This window comes from Rana temporaria, chromosome 2, assembly GCF_905171775.1.
Source record: "Rana temporaria chromosome 2, aRanTem1.1, whole genome shotgun sequence".
NCBI lineage: Eukaryota > Metazoa > Chordata > Amphibia > Anura > Ranidae > Rana > Rana temporaria.
In genome coordinates, this window is record NC_053490.1 from 369,287,196 (window position 1) to 369,308,051 (window position 20,856).

The following is a 20,856-nucleotide window of genomic DNA, read 5'->3' on the forward strand; positions in this document are numbered from 1 at the left end:
ATGGACCCCTTTACATTACACAGCACCCTGCAACTCTGGACCCCTTTACATTACATTGCACCCTGCACCTCTGGACCCCTTTACATTACACAGCTCTTGTACCTTTGGACCCCTTTACATTACACAGCCCTTGTACCTATGGACCCCTTTACATTACACAGCACCCTGCAACTCTGGACCCCTTTACATTACATTGCACCCTGCACCTCTGGACCCCTTTACATTACAAAGCCCTTGTACCTTTGGACCCCTTTACATTACACAGCACCCTGCACCTCTGGACCCCTTTACATTACACAGCACCCTGCACCTCTGGACCCCTTTACATTACACTGCACCCTGTACTTCTGGACCCCTTTACATTACACAGTCCGTGTAAATCTGGCCCATTTACATTACACTGCACCCTGCACCCCTGGACCCCTTTACATTACACAGCCCCCTGCACCTATGGACCCCTTTACATTACACTGCACCCTGCACCCCTTTACATTACACAGCCCTTGCACCTCTGGACCCTTTACATTACATGGCACCCTGCACCTCTAGATGCCTGTATGTTACACAGACACCCCCCTTAACAGTTCTGGGCCCCCTACATGTTACACAGACCCCCCTACAGTGCAGGCCCCCTCTACAGTGCAGGCCCACCTGCAGTGAAGACCCCCTCTACAGTACAGGCCCCCGCTACAGTACAGACCCCCGCTACAGTACAGACCCCCGCTACGGTGAAGACCCCCCTACAATACATACCCCCCCCCTTCATATCATACAGACCCCCCTTCCTACCATACAGACCCCCTCTACAGTACAGACCCCCGCTACAGTACAGACCCCCGCTACGGTGAAGACCCCCCCTTCCTACAATACAGACCCCCCCCCTTCCTACAATACAGACCCCCCTTCCTACAATACAGACCCCCCCTTCCTACCATACAGACCCCCCTCCTTCCTACCATACAGACCCCCCTTCCTACAATACAGACCCCCCTTCCTACCATACAGACCCCCCCTCCTTCCTACCATACAGACCCCCCTTCCTACAATACAGCAGCTCGCAACCACCCCCCCCCCCCCCCCGCAAAGCCACTACCTGCTCCGCTCGGGCTCTCCATTACATTACGTAGTCTATCATCGGCGCAATGTTAAACCCGCGGTGGCGCTGTCTTTTTTAATTTGCGGAGGAAGGGGGGGGGAGCCGGCCTGACACCCCCCAGTGTGTGGCACCTGGAGCGGCACGCCCCCCGCACCCCCTGGAGGGGGGGGGGGGGGGGAATTGCGGTATCGATCAGGGAATCCCCATCTGGCCGCTCTGATGTCCTTTAAAAAAAAAAAAAAAAAACTGCACTGCTTCAGTCAGGAAGCTGTCAGACTGGTCCAGCCCTGCTCCTCACTCGCACTGCACATAAATTCCCTCGCCAAATGCGAGGAGGCGAGTGCAATTTTGAGGGCTGACAGTAGTATGACTTATTTACACTGAAGAGAAAGATTGTGTTTTTACGAGTTATAGTCTGAGCTGAGAAAAACTGTAACACTGCCAGGGTGGCTTTGGTGGCTACAGAAAAAGTTATTATTTTTGAAAAAAATAAATAAACAATGTCAGAAAAATGGGATATTGTTAGTGTTCTTTGGAACAATGTCTTCTTAAAGGAATTTACAATGCTGAAGTTACAAAACAAAAAAAAGGGGAACTTACTACCGGACCGGCTCACGCCGATATACTTCGACACTTGGAAGAGGGATATCGTTGTTATGGCAGAAGCTAGCTGCCATATCCCCAGTATCCTCTTCTTCAGTGAGCAGTCCAGTTTCAGATAAAAGTGGTCTCTGCAGCGGTTTCCGCGCGAGATCACTTTTATCGGTGGCGGGAGAGGGACCGGTGCCCTCTGCCGCTTATCCGATTGATCCTTCTTTCTGCTTGACATGGAGCTGTGTGAGGGGAAGATGGCCCAGCTCCATACCATTGCAGGGTGGAAGCGACGTCAAAACTTCACTTCCGCCCATAGCTCTTAAAGAGACTTTTTTTTTTTTTCAAATAACTATTTTTTATTACGTTTTTTGTTGCATTTTAGTGTTTTGACCCCAGATCTCATATTTAAGAGGTCCTGTCATCCTTTTTTTTTTTTTTTTTTCATTAAAAGGGATGTTTGCATTGTAACAGTGGAAAAAATAAAATAAAAAAGTTAAATAAATAATAATCAAAAAAATAATAGTTTAACGAGCCCCATCCCGCCGAGCTTGCGTGCAGAAGCGAACACTTATGTGAGTAGCGCCTGCATATTAAAACGGTGTTCAAACCAAACATGTGAGGTATCAGTGTGATCGTTAGAGCGAGAGCAATAATTTTATCATCACTAGACCTTTAAACATCGCCTATGGGGGATTTTTAAGGGTAAGAGTTTGTCGCCATTCCACGAGTGGGTGCAATTTTGAAGCGTGACATGTTGGCTATCAATTTATCTGGCATAACATCATCTTTCACAATATAAAAAAAATTGGGCTAACTTTACTGTTGTCTCAAAAAAGAGTATTTTTTCCCAAAAAGACCACTGCGCAAATACAGTGTGACAGAAAGTATTGCAACAACCGCCATTTTTTTCTCTAGGATGTTAGAAAAAACGAAATAATTATAATATTTGGGGGTTCTAAGTAATTTTCTAGCAAAAAAAATTATTTTAACTTTTAAACAGCAAATCTCAGAAAGAGGCGCGATCCTTAAGTGGTTAAATGTTTGCCTGTCCATTTTTATTGTGATTGACTTAAATAATAAATAATGCACAATCACCAAATGTTTTAAATAACTACTGAGCTGCTCATTTCTGGCATTGAAATGGCTATATAAATATACAGTAAGTCATACTGATAAAGCAGTTTGATCCATGAAACAGCTGTCAACGTCGTTGTGAAGCTGCCCTCATTGCCTCCCTGCAGTTTCTTCTTGCCTGGTTAGGCACAATGCTATATTGGTCTGCTTATTTATCTGTTCAAAAGCACTATTTATATAATCATGTCAGTGCCAGCAACATGAGGAGACAGCATCGGCTACCTTGTAACAGTTCAGCATTTTGTTTGCGGGATTGGTTGAATATGCAGTGAGGAGTTTAGCACCTTTGCATCTGTTTCATCTAACAGATAACATATTTTACAGCTACTGCAGTAAACACAAAGTAAACAGATTTGACAAGACCCTATTACTGTTGAACTAGTAAACACATAGGCCCGGATTCACAGACACTGGCGCATATTTATGCCGTCGTAGCGTATCTCCTTTACGCTACGCCGACGCAGCGCAGAGAGGCAAGCACTGAATTCACAACGCACTTCCTCCCAAATCTGCGCTGGGTTTCTCAGGCGTAAGTCGGCGTAAGTGGAAGTGTGCGTGAGCCATGCTAATGAGGCGTGACCCCATGCAAATGATGAGCCGAGCGCCAGACAGATACGTATCGCCAACTGCGCATGCGCCATCCCGTGGGCGCATCTCAGTGCGCATGCTCACAATCACGTCGGAACAACTGCCTAAGATACGTCGGATCACTGCCTACGGTGTGAACGTAACCTACGCCTAGTCATATTCACGTCCTACTTAAACTACGTAAAATACGTCGGCTTGTGTTCCCTGGTGAAGCCCTTTGCATGGATGCTGCTGAGTTACACCTCCTTTATGGGGCATAACTTTACGCTGGACATATGACTTTACGCGTACTGCGTCGGACGGACGTACGTTTGTGAATCGGCATATCTCCCTCATTTGCATATGTGAATAGAAAATCAATGGGAGCGCCAAATACGTCCAGCATAAATATGCGCCCACTCTACGCCGGCATAGGCAAGTTATGTCGGTCGGATGAAGCCTATTTTCAGGCGTATCTTAGTTTCTGAGTCCGGCGCATAGATACGATGGCGCATATTTGAACTTACGCGGCGTATCTCAAGATACGTCGGCGCAAGTGCTTTGTGAATCCGGGCCATATAGTCTAAGTCTAATGGCAAAGTAATGCTGACGATACATGCATAGAATTTTGTTCGAAAATTTTCATTTTAACCTCTTCAGCCCTGTAAGAATTTACCCCCCTTCCTGACCAGAGCACTTTTTGTGATTCTGCACTGTGTTGCTTTAACTGACAGCTTCTCTCTATAACTTCAGGCCCTTGGATCAACCACCCAAGGCTGCGCGACAGCCTCCACGAAAGAGGGGCAGCCACCCCCTCCCTCCTGGATTCTGCTCTCCAACTTAACTCCTGAGCACATGTGCCCCTAGCATTTATACAGTATCCCAGCATGCAATGCAGCACTTTTCCGCTGCCAATAGCCAGGACTGTAACAATGCCTGTGCACTTACTTGCCAGGTCCCCTCCCACTGACCAATATGCCTCCCTATTGGACCAGTGTGGGACAGTCAGACAAGCTAAGCTGCACTTGAACACATTCAGCAGACTTGACCAATAGATCCTGCTCCATGGTTTTACCTGACCATCTTCCTCGTAAGCATAAAGACCAAAAGACTTTAAAGAAGAACTAAACAGTAATCATTTAGCTTTCTTAAGCACTGTGTATCATAAAGAATTTTATTTTTGTCCCACAATTTTTTGCCTCTTAGGCCTCATACACACGACCGAGTAACTCGACGGGCAAAAAACATAATTTTCCTCGTCGAGTTCCTTGTGAAGCCGTCGAGAAACTCGACAAGCCAATTTTCTCCATTCCCGTCAAGGAAATAGAGAACATGCTCTCTTTTTGGCTCGTCGAGTTTCTCGACAGTTCCCTCGACGAAAATGTACACACGACCGGTTTCCTCGGCAAAAAAATATCTCCCAGCAAGTTTCTTGCTGGTTTTTGCCGAGAAACTCGGCCGTGTGTACGAGGCCTAAGTGTTACGATCTCCCCCAGCCTCTTTTAGCCACTTTCTGTCTAAATGTATTCACTTTAATGCTGACTGAACATCATTGCTCTGGTATGGCTTGCAGATACTGACCACAGTTGACCCTGCATGTACAATGTATGTCATCACATTCACTGATAGTCTCTACCAGGGCACAAAGTGATAGAGCATGGCCACAGCTGGGAGACAGTAGTCACATCATAACAGCAAGTGCCTGAGCAAGGACCTTTATGGAGAAGTTATTATTTTAAGACATTGTGAAATTGAATTATATCAATGAAACCTGCTTATTTGAATAACATAACAGTGACTGTTATAAATACGGATTAACAAGTAGTGGCGCCAAACAATATGTCACAACCAGAATGTGAAAAATGTATTAATAAGAACAAGCTGCCCCTATTCCAGTGAACAGATCACCTATAAGCAAGTTGAAAAAAATTATATAAAGATTGGCGCTAGTTCAAAAATACAAACATAAAATATCAAACCATATAAGTGATACCATTTATGAATAGTACTTATACAAAGCGATCCATAACCTTTTCAGCCCCGGACCATATTGCTGGTCAAAGACCAGGCCACTTTTTGCGATTCGGCACTGCGTCGCTTTAACTGACAATTGCACGGTCGTGCGACATGGCTCCCAAACAAAATTGGCGTCCTTTTTTTCCCACAAATAGAGCTTTCTTTTGGTGGTATTTGATCACCTCTGCGGTTTTAGTTTTTGCGCTATAAACAAAAATAGAATAAAATAATATTTTTTACTTTTTGCTGTAATAAATATCCCCCAAAAATGTAGAAAAAAACTATTTTTTTCCTCAGTTTAGGCCGATACGTATTCTTCTACATAAAAATCGCAATACGCGTTTATTTATTGGTTTGCGCAAAAGTTATAGTGTTTACAAAATAGGGGATAGTTTTATGGCATTTTTATTAATATTTTTTTTACTAGTAATGTCGGCGATCAGCGATTTTTATCGGTACTGCGACATTATGGCGGACACTTCGGACACTTTTGACACATTTTTGGGACCATTGGCATTTTTATTGCGATCAGTGCTATAAAAATGCATTGATTACTATAAAAATGACACTGGCAGGGAAGGGGTTAACACTAGGGGGCGAGGAAGGGGTTAAGTATGTTCCCTGGGTGTGTTCTAACTGAAGGGGGGTGGACTGACTTGGGGAAATGACTGATCGCTGTTCATACATTGTATGAACAGACGGTCAGGCATTTCTTCCCCTGACAGGACCGGGAGCTGTGGGTTCACAACCACAGCTCCCGGTTCTCGCTCTGTAACGAGTGATCGCGGGTACCCGGCGGTGATCGCGTCAGCATCAGGGGCGAGAGGGGGCATGCCTGTGCGCCTCCGGCGTCGCGCGCGCCCCTATTGGCTACTCGGCGACATGACGTAGATATACGTGATCTCGCCCAGCAGAGCCGACCTGCCGCCGGCGGCTGGTCGGCAAGCGGTTAAAAAAGTCCATACACCAAAAAATGTTTTTATGTATTAGCAAGTAATTAGTTATCCGTGCTCCACCATCACTCATGCAGGAGAAAAACAGACTCACCAGATAACTAAAATATGAAAAACTTGTGTAGAAATAAATCCTTAGAAAGATGGAATGCATCAAGAGAGGGATATTCAAGAAAACAAATTCATCACATAGCGCAATAAAGCCTGCACAAACTTAAAATTCAATTGGCAAGCTTCCTGATATCTTCCTGACGTCACTTACGGTACGCCTGGTTCCAGTCTGTGGTGTGTTGGAATGCACGCCGAGGGTTCCAGGAATGACATGTGCTTCTGCTGTCCTCCGTTCCTAGAACCCTCAGCGTGTGTTCCAACACACCAGAGACTGGAACCAGGTGTATGTGACGTCTAAGCGGACGAGGGCGCAGTCTCAATGCATTTCGTGTTTCCACTTTATTGCGCTATGTAATGAATTTGTTTTCTCAAGCTTCTGCCTGATGCTATTAAGCTAAAGGAATATCTCTCTCTTGATGTATTCCATCTTTCTAAGGATTTAGGGCCAGATCCACAGCCCCGCAGCGCAACGTAACTTAACAGATTTAAGTTACACTGCCGCAAATTTCCTAAGTTAGGTATCGATCCACAACACACTTACCTGGAAATTTGCGGCGGTGTAACTCAAATCCGTCCGGCGCAAGGCGTTCCTAATCTAATGGGGCGAGTCCCATTTAAATTAGGCGCGCTCCCGCGCCGGGCGTACTGCGCATGCTTGTGACGCAAATTTCCCGACGTGCTTTGCGCGACGTGATGTCATTTTTTGATCGGCGCGGCGCGTAGCGTATTTCCGTATTCCCGTACGGCTTACGGAATCGACGTAAAATTTAAAAATTCGACGCGGGAAGGACGGCCATACTTTACACAGCAGTACGCCTACTGTGTAAAAGTAGGGCTGCTTTACAAAAGTGTAACTAAGCGATGGGAAACTAACGTAGCGGCGACGTAGCGAACGCGAAAAAGCTTTGAGGATTGACGTAACTCCTCATTAGCATACCCGACGCGTAATTTCGACGATGAATGCCCCCAGCGGCGGTCGCGGTACTGCATCTTAAGATCGGGCAGTGTAAAACTATTACACCTGCCGAATCTTCTGTCTATCTCTTGGAAACTGATTCTGTGGATCAGTTCCAAAGATAGAAACAGGGATACGCAGGCGGAACAGCAGATCCGCCTGCGTATCTCTTTTGAAAATCTGGCCCTTAATTCCTACACAAGTTTTTCATATCTTAATTATCTGTTGAGTCTGTTTTTCTCCTGCACGACTGATGGTGGAGCATGGATAACTAATAACACTTTTTGGTGTGTGGACTTTTTAAGAATCTCTTTGATTGTATAACAGTGACTGTGTTTATATCTACATTAAAAGGGTTGTAAAGGTAAAAGTTTTTTTCACCTTCATGCATTCTATGCATGAAGGTGAAAAAACGTCCTACTATACCGCCCCGGCCCCCCGTTATACTTACCTGACCCCTCGAGAGTCCCGCGCTCGGCCCCGACATCCTCTTCGCCGCTCAGCCTGGCCGTTGATTGGCTAGAGAGGATGGATTGAAAGTCAATCACATCCAATGACGCGGCGCACCGAGGGGCGGGGCCGAGTGATACAGTGAGCGGGAGCGCGTCCGCAAGGACTCCACACAATGCAAGGGAGCTCGCATGACTGTGTGGAGTTCTTGTGGGGAGGACCAGCGACAGCCGCCGAGGGACCCCAGAAGACGTGGATCGGGGCCACTTTGTGCAAAACTAGCTGCACACTGGAGGTAAGTATAACATGTTTGTTATTTAAAAAAAAAAAAAATTCCTTTACAACCTTTAAGGCATGATAAAAAGACATAATAATGACTGATATAACAATATCAAAAAATGTATGCACATCTAAACAAATTTAGCCAGCACTTAAATAATTAGTGCAATTGTGTTTTATATATGGTTAAGACATTTGTGATCATTGTAGTAAGGCAATAATACCAGGTCCAAAAAAAATTTTTTTGACCTGGTATTATTGCCTTACTACAATTTTTTTTGAGGTCCAGAGGAATTTTGCATTCACATGAGCTCCAGTGTTACATTTGGTTTACAGCACTAATAGTAGGTACCGGTAGTTATATTTAACAGGACATGTTGAAGACGGTTCCTTGATCCTCCAAGTATCTTCCTTAGTTCTGACTCGAAAACATTTTTGCATGACATGATTTTTGTTCTTTGGTCGAATATACACTGTAATATATCGATGGATTCTTTAATGTGATTTTTTTTCTCATAGATCTTGACCGGAGAGGACTGGACCTCTGTGATGTATAATGGAATCTTGGCTTATGGTGGCCCAGCCTACTCTGGGATGTCTGTCTGCATTTACTTTATCATCTTATTTGTTTGTGGAAACTGTATCCTTTATTCATTATGTTGTAAAAAAAACTGCTGGAAATACAAATATTATAAATACAATTTATAATAAGGTATAATAAATCAAATATAAATATCAAATATAAATACGGTATGTTAAAGTCACAATGTTATCACAGAGTCTCAACACAACCAATTCCAGCTCTAAAATCATGGATTATAGTCTTGTACATGTTGACTACTGTAGTGCACCCCCTAAGGAGCTGCACATACAAATGGGATCCCCACCCTGCACAGCCAAATTTTCACAGGCACACATTTGATTCAGGGAACAGTCCAGTGCTTTGTTTTTGTTATTGACTGAGGGATTAGAACTTGGATAGGGGTAGGAAAATTATTGGATGCCCACTTGACTTCAGAAAACTTCAGAGACAACTTTCCTATATACAGTCTATATACACTCCCTCTCTTCCTCCAGCACTAGCTTGCTTGCAGAACTCCAGCTGGAACACTGTTTTATGGATCTGACAAAGGCACTTAGATTTAGAAGCAATAGCCCTTTGCAGGCAGGAACTCAAGGCCCCCTTTAAGTGTGTAGCAAAGAGTCAGTGTCCAGTATCCCTGTGGCTACTGATCCCAGCACCACCTCCTTATGCAGTGCCAGCCTGCCTGGCTACTTCTTTACCGTCCTCCCATACTGACACTCTCTGACCAGCCCACCCAGGTGACTTCTCAGGAGATCTCCTGGATGTGCTGACCCTCTGCCGCTGTATTCTCCTTGCTCCTATGCCCCCAAGAAGGTTTCCTCCGTGTGTTCAAGTGGGTCCCTCCATCACCCAAGCCCCAGGTCCCAGGTCACCCTCCCAGACTATGGTGCACCCTCAAGGGCCACCAACAGCACTCCATCTCCATCTTCAACCGACTGCCCTTTGATGGTATGACTCATGAGTATTTGTGAGGTCCTGCCTCCTGCCAGCCTACTTTGCTGGGGATTGTCTGGGACTCTCATCAGTACTCCAGGCAGCTCCTCCTAGACTCCACCCTCTACTTCTGGAAGCTTCTCAGAGGTTTCAGAGAACAGAGGGAGTTATCAGAAGTGATGCTTGCTGAGTCAACCCAGCCTCCCTGAGTCAGTCAGCCCTCACCCAGATTCAACCCAGGCCTTGCTCTTAGCCAGATCAAATTGTTCTATACTATAACTAAACTATTTTCATCTAGTACTCTAGAGGGTGCTACACTAACATATAGTACTATTGAGTGAATATGTGAAAATCTTCAGCGCTAGTCAAAGTGAAAATATATAATGAATAAAATTAAATTAAATAAATGCTGCTACAATCTAGGTGAAAACAACTCACTGTGCATGGAAAAACAAATAGGGGGTGATGAGCGCAAAATAAATAATAATATACAGATGCTCAAAGAAGTGCCTAAGTGATAATGGTAATAATAAAAGTGCTAGTGCTAGATAATGGACAATCAATAGAGTCTATAAATGCTGCAAAGTGAATAACCAAAGACCAGCATGGCCTATAAACAATTCAATAAAAAGTGCTAGTGCTGTAAACAGTCTGAGATCACAGTAAATATGGTCTGAAAAATCCAATGGAGTGCATGTGAAGACAGTTCATTCAATAATGATGCAATTCATATGGTAGATGGTATCCAAAACGATCTTTCCAGTATTGAGCTCACAGAGGGCCAGATTCTTGTAGTTTTCCCGCGGCGGTAGCGTAAGCCATTTACACTACGCCGCCCCAACTTACAGGAGCATGTGCTGTATTCCCCAAACACTTGCTCCGTAGTTTGGGGCAGCGTAGTGTAATTGGCCCGGCGTATCCCCGCGTAATTCCAAGAGGGCGGCTTGTATTTAAATTAAGCGCGCCCCCGTTTCGATCGAACTGCGCATGCGCCGGGCTAAAAATAGCCCAGTGTGCATGCTCCAGTTCTCGGCGGAAAACGTCAATGACGCCGACGTGTGCGTCATTGACGTAAAGTTGTATTCAAGAACGACTTAGTAAAACAACGTACCCGACGGGAAAAGACGACGCGGACCCGATGCCATACTTAACATGGCATACGTGGGACAGGCGTAAGGTTACCCCTCATATAGCAGGGGTAACCTTACGCTTACACAAACGACGTTAGCGACGGTTACGCGACGCGATTTCGTTCGGGAATCGGCGTATCAGGCTCATTTGCATAAACAAATGAGACCTGAACGTAAACGCCACCTAGCGGCCGGCGGCGAATTACATTTAGGATCCGACAGTGTAAGTGACTTACACTAGTCAAATCCTAGCCTAAATCCGGCGTATCTTGTTTTGTGAATACAAAATAATGATACGCCGGCGGGAAATTCGATTTACGCCAGTGTATCAGTAGACACCGACGTAACTTGTTTGAGAATATGGCCCACAGCGCTTACCTTAGCCATAAAGGTTTAGTGCCTATATGAATGGATGGCTGGCCTTTCTGGGTTAGCGTGGCGGCTGTGTGGGCTACCGCTGGGCATTCGGCTGGGCTCCTCCAAGATGGCGGCTCGCAGACAGATCCGTATCAATAAGGAGTCAGGCTCCAAAAAAGAGTAATGGATCCCAATCGTGAAGTACGTTTTAAAAGATTTTAATGTTGCAAAGCGAATACAGAGAAAAGTAAAAAAAGTTTCCAGGGAGCTAGAGCACGGACTCGGGGATGGACGTCACTTCCGGTCACGTAATTTCCTTAAGGAAATAGGAAGAGCTTACGTGACCGGAAGTGACGTCCGTCCCCGAGTCCGTGCTCTAGCTATACCAGCTATACTAGCTCCCTGGAAACTTTTTTTACTTTTCTCTGTATTCGCTTTGCAACATTAAAATCTTTTATAACGTACTTCACGATTGGGATCCATTACTCTTTTTTGGGGCCTGACTCCTTATTGATACGGATCTGTCTGCGAGCCGCCATCTTGGAGGAGCCCAGCCGAATGCCCAGCGGTAGCCCACACAGCCGCCACGCTAAGCCGGAGAGGCCAGCCATCCATTCCTATAGGCACTAAACCTTTATGGCTAAGGTAAGCGCTCTGTGAGCTCAATACTGGAAAGATTGTTTTGGATACCATCTACCATATGAATTCCATCATTATTGAATGAACTGTCTTCACATGCACTCCATTGGATTTTTCAGACCATATTTACTGTGATCTCAGACTGTTTACAGCACTAGCACTTTTTATTGAATTGTTTATAGGCCATGCTGGTCTTTGTTTGGTTATTCACTTTGCAGCATTTATAGACTCTATTGATTGTCCATTATCTAGCACTAGCACTTTAATTATTACCATTATCACTTAGGCACATTTTTGAGCATCTGTATATTAATATAGTACTATTGTTCCGAACCTTGTGTAAGAAGGGTTTGAGGGACTGTGTGGCAGAAAAATACATGAGCTGCAGGTGCTGCCATAAATCACTGCCATTCAGTAGGAGGATTATGGTGATATATTATACTGAAAACAAGTTAGGCTGATTGGGTTTACACAAACTGTGTTGATGTTTGAAGGTCTGTACAAAACTCAGTGGGCCATATTCTTGGTAAATGTAGGCGGGCGGCGCGTAAGCCATTTACACTCCGCCGCCCCAACCTACAGGAGCAAGTGCTGTATTCCCCAAACACTTGCTCCGTAGTTTGGGGCGGCGGAGTGTATTTGGCCCGGCGTATCTCCGCGTATCTCCAAGGGGGCGGCTTCTATTTAAATTAAGCGCGCCCTCGATTCTAACGAACTGCGCATGCGCCGGGCTTAAAATGGCCCAGTGCGCATGCTCCAGTTCTCGGCGTAAAACGTCAATGACGCCGACGTGTGCGTCATTGACGTAAAGTCGTATTCAAGAACGACTTAGTAAAACAACGTAACCGACGGGAAAACCCGACGCGGACCCGACGCCATACTTAACATGGCCTACGTGGGACTTGCGTAAACTTACCCCTCATATAGCAGGGGTAAGTTTACGCTTACGCAAACGACGTAAGCGACGGTTACGCGACGCAAATTCGTTCGGGAATCGGCGTATGATGCTCATTTGCATAAACAAATGAGACCTGAACGTAAACGCCACCTGGCGGCGGGCGGAGTAATTACATTTAAGATCCGACAGTGTAAGTGACACATGTCGGATCTTAAGTGTATCTATGCGAAAATGATTCTAAGAATCACTCGCATAGATACACTGGCCAAAAAAGAGAGATACGATGGAGTATCCTGAGATACTCCATCGTATCTTTACTCAGAATATGGCCCAGTATGACTATAAGTATAGCTCCATAGACACAATATAAAATATAAATGTTAGGCCATGCTAGGTGTATTCCATCCAGCATTAATAGATTCCTGTGAAGATATCTAGGTATTTTAGAATTCATAAAGCAAATTAATGGTAAAAGAATATGTTTAGGTTAAACAGAATTATAATAAATAGGGTGGAAAGATTTTGATTTTACCTACACAATTGTGAAAATTCACAATTATGTGTCTAGACAGATTTATTATAGCAAGGTGCATTGCATTTTATGATTTGTGGCCCCATGATATTTTTTTAATTATCCTTAACCTTATAAAAACAGATATCTTACTGAATGTATTTCTTGCTATTGCCGTTGATAACCTCGCAGAGGCTGAAAATCTCACTTCTGCACAGAAGGCAAAAGCGGAGGAACGCAAACGCAAGAAATTGGCAAGGTCGGAAGGTGTATTTTTTTATGTAAACTTTCTCAAGCATTAAACCGTAAGCTGATTTTTTTTTTTTTTTGTGAAGGAAGACATAGTTGTCCTACATTTTTAAACATGGTACAACTTTGTAATTGCTATTAAAAACTGAAGCATAACACAGTAGTGTTCAACTCTGCTGTCACTTGAAGATCTGTCTCACCAAAAATAAAAGTCTTTTTTAGACTAACCTCAAAAAAGGCTCCGGTCATTATGGATGAAAACCTTCAGGCAAGAAGCTGTTAAGCACTTGGCATCTACTGTGTATGAATGGAATGTCTAAGAGATGGCTCTGAGTTGAAATTTGATCATCAGACATGTATGTGTCACCAGTATTTAAGCTGGCAGATGTCAGGAGCATGCACTAATTCAGACATGTTCTGCAGCAGTACTTGTTGTTATAAGAAACAAGTTGACTCATTCGAAAGAGAGTGTACGCGGTAAGAGAGTATAGCCAGGGCCGATCCTCCCTATCGGCTCACTATGCAAGCCGCTTAGGGCCCCGCAAAGCTGCGAAGGGCCCCCCAAATTACTAGAGGCCCCGCCTGGTGAGAAGTAATTTTCGCCCCCTCACCCCACTTCTAAACTCGCTGGCTGAGTCATTTACGACAGCAGAAAACCCCCTCCCCCCACTTCTCAACTTTCTTTAATGTGACATGTCACTGTCGTCAGCGCCCCCCGCTTCTCATTTTTAATGTGCCATGTCATTTTGCTTAGGGCTCCAGTAGGGTTGCCACCTCATCCCTTTAAAACAGAACACATATGAATTACACAGGTTCTGTGGCTGATTAAGGTGGTAATTGAACTCAAGTGGAGCCTTATCCAAATTAAATCAGCCACAGAACCTGTGTAATTCATATGTGTTCTGTTTTAAAGGGATGAGGTGGCAACCCTAGGCTCCAGGGAGGTCAGGATCGGCACTGAGTATAGCAACCTGCAGAATTCAGTCAGAAATCAGCTTTACGTGCTCACTGCCAAAAGGTTACTTCTGATTACCCCACCAAACTGTTGTAAGAGATATATGCCATTGCTGACCTATTTCTGAAAATGCCAGCTGCCTGTAAGTTATACTGACGATTCAGGCCCCCGTACACACGACCGAGTTTCTCGGCAGAATTCAGCCAGAAACTCGATCGGAGCTGGATTCTGCCGAGAAACTCGATCGTGTGTACACTTTTCAGCGAGGAAGCCGACGAGGAACTCGTCGGGCCAAATAGAGAACATGTTCTCTATTTCCTCGTTGTTCAATGAGGAAAGTCGGCCCGCCGAGATCCTCGGCGGCTTGAACACTGAACTCGACGAGGAACTCGATGTGTTTGACACGTCGAGTTCCTCGGACGTGTGTACGGGGCCTCAAACAGAGTAGTTTGATTAAGCAAACAATGGGGTTGATTTACTAAAGCAATTTTTCACTTTACAAGGGAAGTTGCACTTTGCAAGGAATGTTTCCCCAGAGCTTACTGAATGTAGGGAAGCTCTGCCAACTTCCATCATCCAATCTTGTTCTAGCAAAAATGCTGTTTTTCTTTTTTTTTCTTTGCACCTGATCGGGTATTCTTGCACCACATTCACTAAGCTCTGGGGACAATTCTCTTGCACAATGTAACTTCCCTTGCAACGTGAACAGCCTATTTGCCTTTAGTAAATTAACCCCAAAGACAAAGGGGTTGAATAGGCTACCTTGAAAATAAATTCTGCTTTCATTTGCTATAATTGTTGTTATCAGCCCAATTAACCACTTAACGACCTCCCCCTGCATATATACGTCAGCAGAATGGCACGGCTGGGCAGATGTCCTGTACATCTACCCAGCCGTAGGTCGCGGGCGCGTGCCCGCGACCCGGTCCGAAGCTCCCCGGAGCTGAAGAACAGGAAGAGCCGCGTGTAAACACGGCTTCCCCGTGCTTCACTGTGGCGACTGCATCGATCGTGTCATCCCCTTTATAGGGAGACACAATCGATGACATCACTCCTACAGCCACACCCCCCTACAGTTGTAAACACACACTAGGTGTAACATAACTCCTTCAGCGCCCCCTGTGGTTAACTCCCAAACTGCAACTGTCATTTCCACAATAAACAATGCATTTTAGCCCAGGTTCACACTGGGTACGATTTGCTTCGATTTGAGATGCGATTTCACATGTGAAATCGCATCTCAAATCGGCGGCATTTGCCGGCAATTGACGGCAATGACACTGTCCTAATAGGTGCGGCGCTGCACCGATTTCAAAAAGTAGTTCCTGTACTACTTTTTGCAATTTCGGGCCGCGATTTACATTGACATCTGTGCAGAAACCTGCACAGATGTCTCTTAAATCGCGGCTGAAATCGGGACTGCCAGCGGGAGTGAAATCGTGCGAGTTCAGCTGAACTCGCACGGTTTCACTCCCGCAGCCCAGTGTGAACCAGGACTCAAATGCATTTTTTGTTGTGGAAATGACAATGGTCCCAAAAATGTGTCAAAATTGACCAAAGTGTCCGCCATAATGTCGCAGTCACGAAAAAAATCGCTGATCGCCGCCATTAGTAGTAAAAAAAAAAAATTATAAAAATGCAATAAAACTATCCCCTATTTTGTAAACGCTATAAATTTTGCGCAAACCAACCGATAAACGCTTATTGTGATTTTTTTTACCAAAAATATGTAGAAGAATACGTATCGGCCTAAACTGAGGAAACATTTTTTTTTATATATATATATTTTTGGGGGATATTTATTATAGCAAAAAGTACAAAATATTGTATTTTTTTCAAAATTGTCGCTCTATTTTTGTTTATAGCGCAAAAACTAAAAACCGCAGAGGTGATCAAATACCACCAAAAGAAAGCTCTATTTGTGGTAAAATAAGGACGCCAATTTTGTTTGGGAGCCACGTCGCACGACCGCGCAATTGTCAGTTAAAGCGACGCAGTGCCGAATCGCAAAAAGGGGCCTGGTCCTTTACCTGCATTTTGGTCCGGGGCTTAAGTGGCTAAGAAAGGTTTTTGTAGGTTCCGATGGGTTCATGTACAGCACACATGTTATTGTAAAGGAGTAGGGAACAATGACAACATCCACATTGCTGCTACCAGTTATGCTATTGCAGTGGTATACCAAGCAAAACTTTACATCCAGTGAAAATGTTCTTTATCTGAACGTTGGATATATAATCAAGTTGGTTAAAATATAAAAAATATAAAAAACAAAGGGTTTACTAGCTGATGGCATGCTAAAGATAACTAAATTCATAGAAAAATAATAGAAATACCCGGGGGGACCCCCATTATCCTACATGTAAGATGCAAGTATTTTTTTATAGAAAAATATTAAAAATCTGGAATAAAACCCATCAGAGGAATATATAAAAAAGCATGCAAATAAAATAACATATACAAATTGGAAAAATATTTTTCAAATTTGTATATGTTATTTAATTTGCATGCTTTATATATATATATTTCTCTGTTCTGTTTTATTCCAACATTTAAAAACTTTTTCTAATAAAAAAATATTTTTATCTTACATGTCTCCTTTCTGTTTTTGATATAGTTCATCATTGTAGAATACTGGGGGTCCCCCCCAGCTATTTCTATTCGTTTTGCTCAGATTGCTTGGATGGGGCCTAAGTCAAATTTACTTTATTATCAACTAAATTCAAGGGTTTAACAGCAGAGCATGTAGTGGCCATAATTTATTTTGTCCCACCCCTGAAAGAAACCCTCCCATTCAACCACCCTCTACATACCAAAAACCTGCCTCCCTCCACCAGCAAAAATTGACTCTACTTCTGAAAGCCCCCCTATCAGCAAAAAATCTTCCCTTCACCAACAAAGATCTACCCCTCCCCTAGCAAATAAGACCTGCATAACACCCTCAGACCTGGCAGGCTTCCCTCAATTGTGTTATATGACAAACTGAGGAGGAGCCTTGGAGAACTCAGTGCAGGGTGATTGAGGGGATCTAGTGTAACTAACGCCCCCCCCCCCCCCCCCCGTACAGGTACACAACTTTGCTGTTACTGGAATCATCATGATGTTCCTCCGCATATGGAAGATCCTAAAGTTTTTAAGGCAGAAATGGGATGGAAAATAAAGCCTGGGCTGATTTTAGCCTTTAGGGACCAAGTCCAACTATTATTCCATTCCTGCCTATCATAACTTTATGGGCCCTTTTTTATATTTTATGTATTAATTTAAAGAACACCTAAAGCCATGGTTTCTCTGCTATCCCTGTCCCACTAGAGACAATTATCCTCACTTCCTGTTGGGTAGGCATAGCTCCCAATTGTCCCTGATTTGGAATACAGTCCCCAAGTCCCCTCTGTCCCTCTTCCTCCCTCATTTTGGTCTGAACTATATAGTTGTATATAAAATGCACTACGTATCGTTCAAAAAGTGTTACCCAGTGCTAAATCTTCCATCAAATTTTTAAATCGCTGCATTTGTAAACTCCTAAAGCCAATATAAAAGAATAGAAGTGGTAAAAAAGCACTTTTGGGTTTACCGTACAAATCCTCTTTAAGGGGGGCGTGGCAGTGGGTGTGCCATATGCCTACATTATTTTACTAATAGGGGTCCCTCATTCGCATTTCAGAAAATTGGGAGGTATGGGTAGGCACAAATGGTTCTAATAGTAAATCTCTTCAAAAAAATAGGTTTTGGCTTTAAATATACTTTTATTTATACTTACAATATAAACTGAAGTAGTTATGTTATCCTTTTCAGGGCAAATCCAGACAAATCAGAGGAAGAAAAGCTTCTCTTAGCAAAGAAAGAACAAAAAGCCAAAGGAGAAGGAATACCTACTACAGCCAGGGTAAGACACAATTTTGGAACAGATACCTCTTAAAGGCCAGGCAATTGCGTTTAGCTATGCTTTATGTGATGAGTCAGTATGGTGCTTTAGACATTTTTAAATGCAAAAAGTATGAATTTCAAAGGCGCTCTCCTTCAGAGGTTTGCTTGTTACTTCACACTTCTGATTGTTGCTTTAATGAGGACATCTAGTGGTGGAAATAAGGAAAATATGTTTTTCGATTCAACATTGAAAATGCATGTATTTGAGGTTTAGTGATATTTGTCAGCACAAGTAACTGGAAGGTGAACCCGAGTCCTAAGTCTTTTGCAGACTCTAACAGTTTTTCTTCTAAGATTGCCCCTGTATTTGGCTCCATCCATCTTCCCATCAACTCCGACCAGCTTCCCTGTCCCTGCTGAAGAAAAGCATGGTGTGTTCAGGGTGATGTGCGGTGTTCATTTTCTGTCACACATAGCGTTTTGCTTTTGGCTAAAAAGTAACATTTTGGTCTCATCTGACCAGAGCACCTTCTTCCACATGTTTGTTGTGTCCCCCACTTGGCTTCTCACAAACTGCAATGAGACTTCTTATGGCTTTCTTCAATAATGACTTTCTTCTTGCCACTCTTTCATAAAAGCCAGTGGAATACACAATAGTTGTTGTCCTGTGGACAGATCTTCCCACCTGTTCTGTGGGTCTCTGCAGCTCTTCCAAAGTTACCATGGGCCTCTTGGCTGCTTCTCTGATTAATGCTCTCCTTGCCCGGCCTTTCAGTTTTGGTGAACAGCCATGTCTTGGAAGGGTTTGGAGTTGTGCCATGCTCTCCATTTTCGGATGATGGATTAAACAGTGCTCTGAGAGATATTTAAAGCTTGGGATATTTTTTAATAACCTAACCCTGCTTTAAACGTCTTCACATCTTTATCCCTGATCTGTCTGGTGTGTTTCTTGGCCTTCATGATGCTGTTTGTCCACTAAGGTTCTCTAACAAACTTCTGAGGGCTTTACAGAACAGCTGTATGCATACTGAGATTAAATTACACACAGGTGGACTATTTTTTAATTAGGTGACTTCTAAAGGGAATTGGTTCCACTAGATTTTAGTTAGGGATATCAGAGTAAAGGGGGCCGAATACAAATGCACGCCACACTTTTCAGATATTTATACGTAAAAAAATTACTTTTTTGGTTGTAACATGACAAAATTTGGAAAATTTCAAGTGGTATTGTCACGGAACCCCGCCGCACGCCGCTTGAGTGCTTCTGTCAGTATACAGCCTCCTCCAGTCTGAACATCAGATATCAGATATTACAGCGCCATATTGTATCTATAAACCAGGCGAGACTAGCTCAGTTACAAATTAGAACATGGAATGTTTATTAGAACAAGAATACAGACTTTTATACACTTGAGAAGGAGGTTCCCCCCTCCTGATCATATTATCCTAACAATACAAACTGTAACCAGAAAAATAAATTAACATGAGCTAAATAACTAGTCATTTAACCAACCTAGGTGACTCAGAGGTTTGACCTTTCAGGTCAATCTTGCCGTCTTCTAGCTTAGAAGACGCGATGGGCGGGCATTCGTTACTGAATCGGCGGTTCTCCTCATTTGCATATCCGACGCGTAAAAAACCGAGGCGACACCTAGCGGCCGGTGGGAGATTGCAGCCTAAGATCCGACGGTGTAAGTCACTTACACCAGTCGGATCTTAGGGAGATCTATGCGGAACCGATTCTTATGAATCAGTCGCATAGATCCGACCGTCGGATCTCAGAGATACGACGGCGGATCAGGAGATCCGCCGTCGTATCTCTTGATGAATCTGGCCCAGTGTGACTTAGACATAGGAGGTGCATGGGGAACTGAAAAAAGGGTTTCCCAACCTTTCTAAGGTATTCTGGGTTCATACCCATCACAGGTACAGTCATGGCCGAAATTGTTGGTACCCTAGAAATGTTTCCAGAATATCAAGTATTTCTCACAGAAAAGTATTGCAGTAACACGTGTTTTGCTATACACATGTTTATTTCCTTTGTCTGTATTGAAACAAAACAAAAAAAGAGAGGAAAAAAGCAAATTGGACATAATGTCACACAAAACTCAAAAAATGGGCTGCTCAAAATTCTTGGCACCCTTTCAAAATTGTGGATAAATAAGATTGTTTCAAGCATGTGATGCTCCTTTAAACTCACCTGGGGCAAGTAACAAGTGTGGGCAATATAAAAATCACACCTGAAAGCAGATAAAAAGGAGAGAAGTTAACTTAGTCTTTGCATTGTGGGTCTGTGTGTGCCACACTAAGCATGGACAACAGAAAGAGGAGAAGAGAACTGTCTGAGGACTTGAGAACCAAAATTGTGGGAAAATATCAACAATCTCAAGGTTACAAGTCCATCTCCAGAGATCTAGATTTGCCTTTGTCCACAGTGCGCAACATTATCAAGAAGTTTGCAACCCATGGCACTGTAGCTAATCTCTCTGGGCGTGTACGGAAGAGAAAAATTGATGAAAGGTTGCAACGCAGGATAGTCTGGATGGTGGATAAGCCGCCCCAAACAAGTTCCAAAGAAATTC

General features: G+C 43.7%; 1 protein-coding gene across 2 annotated transcripts in view; it reads left to right on the forward strand.

Moving 5' to 3' along the window:
- The window catches only part of CACNA1S (calcium voltage-gated channel subunit alpha1 S), a 214,629-nt gene that overhangs the window by 96,621 nt on the left and 97,152 nt on the right, over nucleotides 1–20,856 (forward strand). For both annotated transcript variants that reach the window (XM_040337734.1, XM_040337735.1), the window contains exons 14-16: nucleotides 8,675–8,795; nucleotides 13,354–13,468; nucleotides 18,203–18,293. In XM_040337734.1, the coding sequence (XP_040193668.1) occupies nucleotides 8,675–8,795; nucleotides 13,354–13,468; nucleotides 18,203–18,293 (327 nt within the window). The remainder of the gene's footprint in view (nucleotides 1–8,674; nucleotides 8,796–13,353; nucleotides 13,469–18,202; nucleotides 18,294–20,856) is intronic.